The 12,544-nt window shown below is 34.4% G+C and overlaps 1 protein-coding gene across 10 annotated transcripts in view; it reads left to right on the forward strand.

Annotated features, from left to right (window-relative positions):
• LOC145246571 (cytosolic phospholipase A2-like) overlaps positions 1-12,544 on the forward strand; it is a 594,967-nt gene that overhangs the window by 446,573 nt on the left and 135,850 nt on the right. For all 10 annotated transcript variants that reach the window (XM_080108182.1, XM_080108180.1, XM_080108179.1 and 7 more), the window contains one exon: positions 11,881-11,905. In XM_080108182.1, coding sequence (XP_079964308.1) covers positions 11,881-11,905 — 25 coding nt within the window. The remainder of the gene's footprint in view (positions 1-11,880; positions 11,906-12,544) is intronic.

Genomic DNA, 12,544 nt, shown 5'->3' on the forward strand with positions numbered 1-12,544 from the left:
TGTGTGTGTGCGTGTGTGTGCGTGTGTGTGTGTGCGTGTTCGCGTGTGCATGCGCGTGTGTGTATGTGTGCGTGCGTGCTCGCGCGCGTGCGTGAATGTGTGTGTGTGTGTGCGTATGTGTGCGTGCGTGCTCGCGCGCGTGCTCGCGCGTGTGTGTTTGCGTGTGTGTGTGTGTGTGTGTGTGTGTGTGTGTGTGTGTGTGTGTGTACGCGTGTGCCCGGAAGTGTATCAGGGTGCGGACACAAGACTTTAATGATCGTTTGGAAGTAATAGTTCTCACCCGGAGTGTAACCATAAATAAATACAGAATCAAAGTGAAAACGGGTTCGGTAGTTTAAAACAAATCAAGCAATCAAACTTGGAAAACGCAAGAAGATTAAATATAATTTTTAAAGACAAAACAACCGTAACAATCTATACTCCCATAGTTTTTTTTTCTTTTTTTTTTTGTATATTGATATTCATATTAAAACCCCTTTTTTCTATTAATAATATAAAGAAAAGAAAATTTTGTTATATATGAGTCGTGGAATTGCATTCATTTGCAAAAGATCTTGCTCATTTGCATATATATTTAAACATTCATTTTAATTCCCTAGTAGTTTTTTTCGGTTTTCTTATGGGATGATCATCTTTAGCTAAGCATTACGTGTAATTATATTCATGCAGATATTCTACATGATTTATAATTGCGTAATATTTGCGAAAAAAAAGGTAATAAAGACAAACCTTTTTCTATGTATTTGTGTATGCGTATATTTACTGTTCAAAACATTTTGCTTACTAAACTCCTCTGTTAGTTTTTGGTCTACAGACATGAAACTTAATATATAGAGTATTCGAACCCAGAACTTTATATTTGGGTTTTAGCCGGGGAAAATCGGTGTAAAAGTGTGATTTTTTTTAAAAAAGTGGTGTTTGCCAGGTGAAGGTCAAACGACGGCATTACGAATATGCATGCGTAACGTAATAGCTATTGGTTCTTGCTTTAGTTTTTAGCCATACAGAAAATATGTCTTCATAGCATAAGGATTACGTCAAAGGAAAAAGCAAATCATAAGCTAAACGTTTTGGTTTCGATTCTCGGTGGTGGCTCACGAGTCATTTTTTTTTTTTTTTTTTTTCACTTTTTGAATCTTTACTATATATTGGGTCCAATATAATAAAATAAAAAAATATGACATCTGTATAAAAATATGACAGGTCTGTAAATATATAAAATGCGAGAACAGAGATAATAGAAAAAACTAATGGGAGCGTAAGGTAGCACATAAAATGCGATAATATAGTAATGTGACCCGGAAAGATCACTAAAAGAGATGCGACCACGAATATAAGTTGGAAAAGGGTATTTGTATTTACAAGACAGACTACATAAAGAACGAGGGTTGTAATACTTAACGTCAATATGACGTACAGAGTGTTCGAAAAGTCTCGGTCACGTTTTGACATTTAATATCTTGAGAACTATTAAGGATATAAAAACGCATCTGATATATTCGGAAAGCTTGTAATCTCAAGTTTTTCATGAAATGTTCAGATATGTTCAATGTGAGCACCATTAGTCATATGACACACATCAAGCCAATAGTCCAATTCTTGCCAAATGAGTCCAATCATTGCGTTGTCAATGGTTGAAACAGCTCCTGTTATTCGAGCCTTCAACTTATTCGCGTCTCTTGGAATGGGAGGCACAGACCAGTCTTTTCACAAATCCTCACAAAAAAATCGTAGAGTGTTAAATCTTTAATAAGTATTTATGATTCAGTTTTTGCAAATTTAAGCACAGAAAAAGTATTTTGTGGTTGAGTGAACGTCATTACTCGGTCTTAAAGAAAAGGGCAATAGCCTTACAAAAAACTTTTAAACTGCATTTAGTTTAAAATGGACCACTTTCATTTTACTACCATTCATATTTAAGCAGATATCAGGACTGGAAATGGGCTAGATTTTTCGGGCATTCTGTATTGCGAATGATTCTAAAAAGTAGAACCTCTCGGTACATCTATACTGTTAGAAGAGTTCATATAAGTCGATAATTATTGGATCGCTGAATGCTTCCTTTCTCTCCGGCCGTCGCTATTCTCTTGTTAGTTTTAGTGGGTCGAAATCGAACGTCTCAAAAATAGCGTCGATCGGCTCTTCCTCTATGGGTAATGTGTCACTGGTGTCATCTGAGTGACGTTATTTTTAACTGGTTTTGGTGGCGTTTATGAGAATCTTTCGCACCTTGTATGATGTATGCCATATCGTCAATCCTCTTCACAATATTTCCTAATTCCTAAAATTAAGTATTGAAACTTAGTAAAAACCAAAATTTTTCTCCGGGGTTACGAGGGCGTGCAATAAGTAATGCCTCTGACCCACTTCTCATAGAAGTAGAGCAACGAAACTTGGCACAGTTATTAGGCTTCCTCTACATAGGAACCACCCAGAGTTATGCATTTCTCCCATCGTTTGATGCAGCTCTGGAGACCGTCTTTGTAGAACACCCCAGGTTGGTCCTCCAACCACGACGTGACTTCAGAAATGAAGGCTGCATCATCTGGGAAACGCTTTCCTTTCAAAAACAACTTCATGGCTAGGAAGAGGTGAAAGTCAGAGGGTGCAAGGTCAGGAGAGTCTGGCGACATGCGAGATGTGGACCGGAGCGTTGTCCTGCAGGAGGAGGGCACCTTTGCTGATCTTGCCCCGCCTCTTGATTTTGATAGCTTCCCTTAATTTCCTCAAAAGTGTAGCATAATAGGCTCCTGTAATTGTGGTACCCTTTGCCAGGAAATCTGTCATCACTACTCCGTTCTGGTCCCAGAAGTCTGTGAGCATGACCTTGCCAGCGGAGGGCTGCACCCTTGCCTTCTTTGGAGGTGGTGAGTCACAGTGCTTCCACTGTATTGACTGGTCTTTTGGCTCTAGATCATAGTGATGGACCCAGGTTTCATCCTGTGTAATCAGTCTTTTGAAAAACTTTGACTCATGTTCTTGGCACATCTCCAAATTCATCCTTGAGCACTCGACGCGTTCTCGCTTCTGGAATGGTGTGAGTAATCTGGGAAACCATCTGACAGACACCTTATGCATATGCAAATAGTCATGAATGATAGTTTCCACAGACCCGTAACTCCTCTTGTTATCTTACGCTATTTGGTGAATAGTAATGGGCCGATCTCCCAAAATGGCAGCCTCAACTTGACTGACAGATGCCTCATCAATGGCAGAAGGGGGACGACCAGGTCTGGGAGCTGTTTCCACAGACTTCCGGCCACATTTGAATTCACGATTCCAGCGTTTTACAAGGTCATATGATGGGGTATTATCACCATAAGTTTCTTTTATTTCATCAAAAGTCTCCTGTGGTGGGTGTCCTTTCAAATACAAAAACCGGATCACTGCTCGACATTCAACAGGCTCCATTTCACACCTGACTCAGTTCAAACACCTGTAAAACAGAAACCACAATTAGTTCAGAGCTGTAATTTGCCACATAACCCGTAGAGATAGAAATCATAGCATATGCAAAATTTCAGCGAGATACGACAACTTGAAGTGGGTCAGAGGCATTACTTATTGCACGACCCTCGTAAAGCGTCTTTTAGGATACGCAGTCGTCTTACACAATTTTGTTTTTTTTTCAGAAGGAGTTTATCAAAAACTTATCTCATCATCGATGCGAACATAATTTCAGTAGGTGAGAATGCCGTTGGAGTGTTCGGGTTCTTTTGTTTATTTTTTTTTAGAATGTGTTATACGTTATCTTTTACGTCGAATTTGGTTTTCATTTTAGCGTATTTGACCTAATCTATCTAAAAAAAAACATCGGGAATGTTTTGTTTTAATTCAGCTTTTAAATACTCGGCAGCAGAAAGTATTTATTGAACGATTTCAAAGGTTAAACACTGCTCAATCTAGTCCGTCCCAAATAAATTTTACGTATGCTTCTTTAATAAAATACTCAAAAAAAACAAGACACATTTCCACTCGAACGCAAAGCGTTACTATTTGGAATCAATTCTAACAGAAGAGTGCGTGTAGTTAATAAACGTGGTGCTATTGGAAATATTCTGAATAAGATGTTTGGCAATTTGCATAATTAAGTATATTATAATTTATGTTGCTTTTTTCCTATTTTACTTAAGAGGAGAGGTTCTATATAACTCTCACAAAAGAAATTTCAACAGAAGGAACTTTCAAATATTGGAGGAAGTTATTTTGATTAACAAAAAAAGGGAAGAGCACCTCACCTCTGCTAAACTGGCTTTTTTAAACAAGGAAAACACCTTCCAGAATAACAGTTTTTTTTTGTTTTTGTTTTTTTTAAAAACACACAAGAAACCGACTAAGTATCGTTTTGTTGTATTTAGAATTGTAATATATATTTGATTTTTTTACCAGGTAGTCACCACTTATCAAGGCCCGGAAGCCACTCGAGGATAAGGGTTATTGCGTGTACAGTAATCATTGAATGCAATAATTGTCTTTGTTTGGAAAAAAGATGATTGTTCTTAAGCAAAAGTGTGTTTGCCTTTACTGTACAAGTTAGAAATAACCCACCAAATAATTTCTAACAATGTCTGTTCATATTACATTTAAAATCCTGCATGTCAGTACAGTCAAGGGAACAGAAAATACCGAGGGAATCAATTATTAAAGAAGATTGCTTTCCAGCATCTAGGGATCTAAATAGTGAAGGGGTGGGATTTTGCTGCTTGGTGAATTAGTTGGGAGACATTTATAACAGACTGAGATGATTCTTGTTAACACATATAGAGGGAAGGAGATACTTCACTTATGATGGAGGAGGCACATTACTTGGGAGAGGTTACACAACGTTCATTTATAGATGAATATACAAAACACATTTTCCTTTTCGGTTGTAAAGACGACACGACACGGAGATAACAGTTACAAAACATTAGATGGTGATTTCTTTATTCCTCAGACTGGTGAATGATGATGTCAGGGATCCAAGCATTTTCGATTACATGGTCTCCTCTACCCCTTTGCTTCTAAGGTCATCAGCTTTCTCTAACCTCTCTTCTCTCTCTCCTCCTAACTCTAACTGACTCTAACTTCGAACCCCAATTCAATATATTGAGAAATCTCCTTTGTTTATGAGGTCAAAAGTGTGGTTCTTAACGTGACTAACTTTCACGTGGATTTACATATGTTTGTCCAAACACACTTTTGGCAAACAAAGAATTTAAAATTTTAATTGCTCAATCTCTAACCTATTTTTAATTTATAAACTCTCATTGTCGGAAAAAAGCGATTCTGTCCGACATAAATAATTTTAGTTATTTCTAAAAGAATTAACAATGGACTGCATTCCTAGGATTTCAATTATCCGCTTGCCTACAGGGTTCGATTCGAGCCTTTTACTAATATTATTTTCACTTATCTAGTCTGCCTTCTTACATGAGAAGGGGACAGCTCTACTCATGAAAAAAAAAACAAGGATGCAACATTGCGATTTGAGAGCGGTTGGAACTTGGCCGATAATGCGGGGCCTATTAGATTTGAGATTTGTTTTGAACCCTCTCTAAGAGTGAGAGACTAGTGGTAGATGCAGCAGCCCAGATGTGACACTTCTCCATGCATGGGCGAATTATGGCTTAGTAGAATATTAGATTACTATTTTATTCTTGTTATACCTGATATTATAGAAAACATTTGGCGATATCAGTTGGTTCCGACATTTCCAGTTTCTATTGTAGAACAACTCGAATCCTCCAGTATTTCCAACGTGTTTAGCGGAACTAATACATTTATCATGAACCCAATAGTTCTATAGAGGCCGAGTCGCTTGTAATCCTGTTTGCTTCAAGTAATTCTATTCTTCTTTTACGTCTCTATTGAAAAGCATGCCACGACTTGTGAATGATCTGACGTCAGACATTTTTGTCCTAATCTGATTATTTTGACGTCTTACTAGATTTGTCCGGAATTTCGAAAGGACAGTATGATACAACCGCTGAATGTTTTAAATGAATGTCGTGTCGAGTCGTAATTAAATTGTTCTCTTCATGGTTTCAGACTTGACAGATTCCCGAATTCATTTACCTTAAAAATCTTCCTGCGGTATTGAAAAACGTCGGTTATTCTACACAGAAAATAATGATAGCTGTACTGCTTAAATGCAGAGAATCCAGAAATTACTTAAATATTCTATAAAAAAAAATAATTTATTTAATATCATGGTTTATATTCACTATGAAGATATTATTGAATTGAATAAGATACGAGTAGTGTGTAATAATTCATTTATTATACTGGCAATAAATAATAACTTTATGATACAAGTATTGTTTAATGATGTATTAATTATACGGTCATTGTGAGAAAGATACTGTATTAGATAAGTACTGTTTGATAATATAGCCATTATATGGGCACTGTTAAATATTAACTATATTATACCAGTGCTGTTTAATAACCTATTTATTATACGGACACTAGAATAATAACTTTATTATGCAAGTAAAGTTTGGTTATGTTCATTATAAAGCTACTGTGAAATAATAACTTTATTGCTGTGTTTGATTATATATTTATTATACAGCTACTGTGAAATAATAACTTTATTGTACAAGCATTTTTTAAATAATTGATTATACGGACACTGGAATAATAACTTTATTATACAAGTACTGTTTGATAAAATATTTATTAATCGGATACTATGGAATAAAAACTTGTACATAGAGGGGCAGTTTAGTAATATATTTTATACAGTTACTTTGAAATAATAACGGTTTTATATGTGCAGCTGTATTCAGACAAATATCTTGAAAGAGTTTTTTTTTTCTGATAAATAAAGCATTTTCACTTGCCTAAATAAACTGTAGACAAAGAAAAAGCAGAAAAAAATGTCCTTATCAATTGACGTTTCATTAATTTGATAAGATTTTCAATGAGCAAGAATCGTTTGAATCCGAAAAAGTTTTACGTTATCGCTATCATCTATGTCGGAAACCCGCTAATAGTGACTTTCTTTTCCAACTCATGCAGAGAGGCGTGACACTTTTATATATGAACTCAAATTTATATGCTTAACTTCATTACAGCTTGACTGTTGTAGGATTCGAACCTCAGGCATTATGTATTATAGTTGAGTGCGTAAACTGTTACGTCACAAAGTCTTATATGATTTTACGTGTTATTTTTATCTCATAAATTACACTGACGATCGGCAGAACCGTGTTTGTAGATTACTGTTTTTTAAGTAAAATAATAAACATATAATATTTGTTTATTTGTCCAAATAAATACGGGCAGTCTTCTAAAGAAAACTATCTCTCCAGATATCCAAGGTTGCAGACGCTAATAACGATGTTATCGTTAAAAAATAAACAACAACAAAAAATCGATAGCGGTTTATAAGCGATAAAAATAACACGTAAAGTCATATATTACTTCGTGACACAACGGTTAACTCGACCATAATATATATGTCCTGAGGTTCGAATCCTAGAACAGTCAAGCAACACTGACGATCGGTAGAATCGTGAGGGAAACACGTGTTTGTAGATTACTGTATATATATATATATATATGTATATATATATACATATATATATATATATGTATATATATATATATTCATTCATTCACAGGCACTTGATCTCCCTCAAGTTCTTGTTAATTGTCACTGGCCTTGAAGAAAAATACTGGCTTACGGGGACAAGAGTGAATTCATAATAATTCATAATTGGGTTTGAATCTCTCGATCAACAGTAATTCTCATTTCCTATACCTATGATTGCGTGAGCATGACACACTAGCGTTTGTAGGTACGAAAGTAATTATTAATATTGATTTGAAAAATATTATATATAAATGGGGACTGGCTCAAACGAACATAAGAGGACAGTAGTGGGAATCTTTATTGACACAAACGTATGAACACTAATTAGCGTTCCCATTATAAGTGCCCCCGTAGGGTCACAACTCTGTAAGTGGGGGTAAGAGATGTAACACGTAACCCCCTTTTCATATGGTAGGTTATCATGGCAAGTTTAGTAGCTGTACGCCAAACGGTGTAAGCGTGCATAGGGTTCCCAGTTATAGGTGACACATTGGTGAGAGTGAGTGGTGTAATCCATCAAAACTTTCCCCATCTGACGGCGGGTTACTATGCCATATGTGGTAACTCTACGAGTGCACATCAAACGGTGTGAGCGTGCACAGGGCCTCCAGTTATGTGACCTCTCTGTGACCCCACGCACGTTAGTGGGAATGAGAAGTGTAACCTGTCAAAAACTTTAACTTCCCCATAGTGGGTTATCCTGACAAATTTGGAAGCTCTACGTGAAAACTATTTTTAGCCGCCTGACCCATCTGTCCGAAACATTAGCATGTCCAGTGTCGCGACCTTGTAAATTTGTTTGTTTGTATATATATATATATATATATATATATATATATATATATATATATATAGCATGTGTACCCAGCATTGACTGGGTGTACATGAAATTCCGTTTGAAACACACCTGCATACTAATCATTTTCATCATGGGCAACGTGGATATCCCCACAACAAAAATAAAAGAACGGATGAAAACATGTAAATATAATCGCTCCCAAAAAAGAAGCACATGATACCCTCTTCACCAGATATATCGGCAGAAGGGCTACAAAGAGAATATACTATTCTCCGGATATTGAGCACTGGAGAGAACCCCCCCCCAATAAAAAAAAATCATTACAACTTTTGTTTCAATAAAAATAACAGCGAATGCTCGTGCCATCTCAAAAAAGAAAGAAAAAAAAGACCTATCAAAAATTAATTCCAAAAACAATTAAATGAAATTTTTCATCACCTTATATTTCTAATGTGATTACATCAGAAATATTAAATGACGAAAAAAAATTGAATTTGTCATATTTTAGGGTTCGTTCTGTTTATAAAATTGTTAGGTGAAAGTACAGAATTGTCTCATAGAAATTAAATTTATCGTTATTTTATTTTTCAATAGTAATTCCCGCCCCCCGTCACCAAAAAAAGAAACCAAAAAAAATTGTATTTGTCATGTTCCCCCCCCCCCTACCTCGATCGCCAAACTTGAAAAAATGCTAGAGATGACATATCTCGTTGAACGCTTTGTGGCCCAAACATGAGTGCTCATTTTACGTTAAATTTATATAGAAAAGTGATCCCCAACGCTAAGATGTTATTTTTTTTCAAAATTCCTTCTTTCATATTATTTATAAAGACTGTTTAAACGAATTAGGCCCAAAAAAGTAGGTCTTAATTTTTTTTAGGGTTTAAACGATACTGGGTCGCATTGCAAAAATTGACCATTTTTAATTTAAGATATTAAAAAAAATATTTAAAAATATGTTTCGAAGGCAATTAAACACAATTTCTATGATATAATTATTATAATAAATTCTGGGCAACACCGATTAAATTTTATAAACAAAAATAGGAGCAGATAATGCATGGGATGGTGGATTTTGCACACATGGAAAATTGGCTCTGTGTCTGACTAACTCGGTCCTCGTGGGGATGCAAGCAAATGAGGACATTAGTTTTAATTATTTTCTCTAACAAATAAAAAATGGTTACTTAAAAATTAAGAAAAGCGAAAAAAAATTTCTCCAATTAAAAACAAAAATAATAATTCTGCTTAGATGAATATTTCGAAATGACCTTTGAGAACTCTATTAAACTCCTCCGGCAATTTTGGGTCTAAACACTTGAAAGTTTAGATATAGGTTCCTTGGACATGGATCTAACTTAATAACTTGATTTGAGCCCAAAACAATAAATGTTAACGGGTCATAATAGGGGTCAAAGTTTTAAAAATTTACCTTTTTTTATCAGCATACACCTCCAAACACACGGGCAACGCCGGGCACACATGCTAGTATATCTATAAAAATGAACGTGTCTTTGTGCCTGTGTGTCTGTCTGTGTACATTTCCCTGCGCAATAACTTTGTTAATTTTAAGTCTACAGACTCGAAATTTGATATACAGGGTACTGAGATTTGGGAAAATCGATGTAATCAGTTTTCGGCCAAAAATTTGGCTATTAAGGGGTCAAAGTTCAACGATTTGACCTTTGAGAACTCTACCAAACTCTTCCGACAATTTTGGGTCTAAACACATGAAATTTTAGATATAGGTTCCTTGGGCATGGCTCCAACTTAATAACTTGATTTGAGCCTAAAACAATAAATGTTAAGGGGAATTAATAGTGGTCAAATTAAAAAAAAATGACCTCTGCGGTCTCTACCAAATTACTCAGACGTTTTCTGGTCTAAACATTTGAAATTTTACATAAAGGGTATTCAGAGATAGGGCAAGCTTTTTAATCGGTTCAGCTCGAAAATTTTTAGTTACGAATATATGTATGTATGTATGTATGTATGTATGTATGTATGTATGTGGGCATGTCTGCCTAAAACTTTTGACAGAGACGACGGATTTCAGACGACAAATATCGAAAAATTGGCTAAAAACATTAATATCCTCACCTTCAACTGGGAACTTTTCTACAGGGGGTCGCTTTTTTCGCCTATATTTTTGAAAGTCATCTTCTCCTTTCGATTGTCTAGCCTTAATTTAAAAAAATGTCACTTCCGGTTTGACGGTTGTCGTAACAGCATAGACGTCAGGTTTTCCCCCCATCCTTTTCCTCCTTCGCGGTACGGGTTCGAGCCTGCCTTCCTACTACCACTAAAACGCCGGGCTGAAATGCTAGTATATATATATATATATATATATATATATATATATATATATATATATATATATATATATATATATATATATATATATGTATGTATGTATACGAGCAAACAGTTAATAAAACATGTTAAAAAACACTTTGAAATGAGTTAAAAACATGTTTAATCTGAAAAGGAAACACTAAATAATCCGCGGAGTTTCAAAGAAATACTTTCCTTCTCACCAGAGGGTAGGAATTAGAAAAATGCGGGATCGGATTTTGCATGCAGAAGTATTTGATGAAACAACAAGTAAGTCAAAGATCTTACTTGAAAGCAAAAAAAAAGTGAAGCAAAGGGAATATGGTGAAGAAAAGGTGATTACACATGAATGGATAGTCTGGTGGAAGATAAATAATCCAGTGACGATAAAATCCAAATATATAATTTCAAGAAAGTTAATTGAATTTCCATTTGCACAAGTAAAATCCAAGGAAATCCCGTAATTGGAAGAAGATGGTCCATAATAATCCAAAGGCAGAAATCCATGGAATAATTCACAAAAATGTGTACAAGAAAAAAAGGAAAAAATTCCAATAATATTAATAAAAGAAAAATAAGATATGCTTTTCACTCTACTGCCGAGATATAAATATAAATTTTATATTATTTTATATATATATATATATATATATATATATAACGTCAACTAGTAATTATATTTCTTTAAAATGATGTAAAACAGCGAAATGGAACAGTTTGAACATCCAAAACATAAATTACATTTTGAATTACAAATAATTATTTTTCTCCTTTTGTGTTTTTTGTTATTTTTTTAAAAATAAATAAATATTATTGAACGTGAAATGTAATAAAACGGCGTCAAACGTATTTTTTTTTCTTTTTGTTTATTTTTCGTTGAGTTTTCAGGCGGAAAACTCATCATATTAATAACGCCATCGTTGAGAAGTGATGGTCGCATTTGTTATTTCAGCACGACAAATTCAGTTGAGTAAGAATTATGTTGCAAACACATTTGGCACACACAGTATTAGAATCATGTAAAGAAGTATGCATTTCTTTATCCAATGTATAGAAATGTAATTTTTTTTTCTATTAAAAATAGATCGAAATGTGATAAGTGAAAGATGCTTGCATGTCTAAAAGAAGAAAAAATGTCTAATATTCTGTTTCTTTTTTTTTCCAGCTTTGATCCATACCAACTTTTTGAGGTAAGTACTTTTTTTTTATTTATTTAATATATATATATATATATATATATATATATATATATATATATATATATATATATATATATATATATATATATACTAGTAGGGAGATTCAACGTTGTACGGATTGAATAAGAATTACCAAAAGATCCACATTTCCAATACTTGTTATTATCCACGAAATCAGTGAAAACCCCATTTTTTGAAATCAAATCGATTGATTGCCTGCTCCCTGAGGGTCTTATAGCGGTGCACTGAGGAGGAAGCATAATATGTTCCCCCCCAGTGACTTAAGTCAACAATATATTGTCGTCTACATTACACTGTAGAGAAACTTCTATTGATTTTATGGAATTATTTTTATATAATGTCTTCAATTAAAGTTTAAAATACAAAAATCAAGTATCGTGCTTCAATTGTTCTCTAAAGAGAAACAATCATTTCGAACGCGCTTTTGTCTTATCAAAGGATCTACTGGTTATTTATATGCCAGACGCTTCTGCTTGTGCGGTGATAAAGCTTCTCAAATGCAATTGTGATGTAAAGGTAAATAAGGGTGTTAACTTTGTTCAAAATCCATCTATATTTTTTTTCATTTTAATATACTTTCATGGAAATGTTTCTGTTATGTCACAAATA

Source organism: Euprymna scolopes, chromosome 24, assembly GCF_053919585.1.
Source record: "Euprymna scolopes isolate OS-2025 chromosome 24, ASM5391958v1, whole genome shotgun sequence".
Taxonomy (NCBI): domain Eukaryota; kingdom Metazoa; phylum Mollusca; class Cephalopoda; order Sepiida; family Sepiolidae; genus Euprymna; species Euprymna scolopes.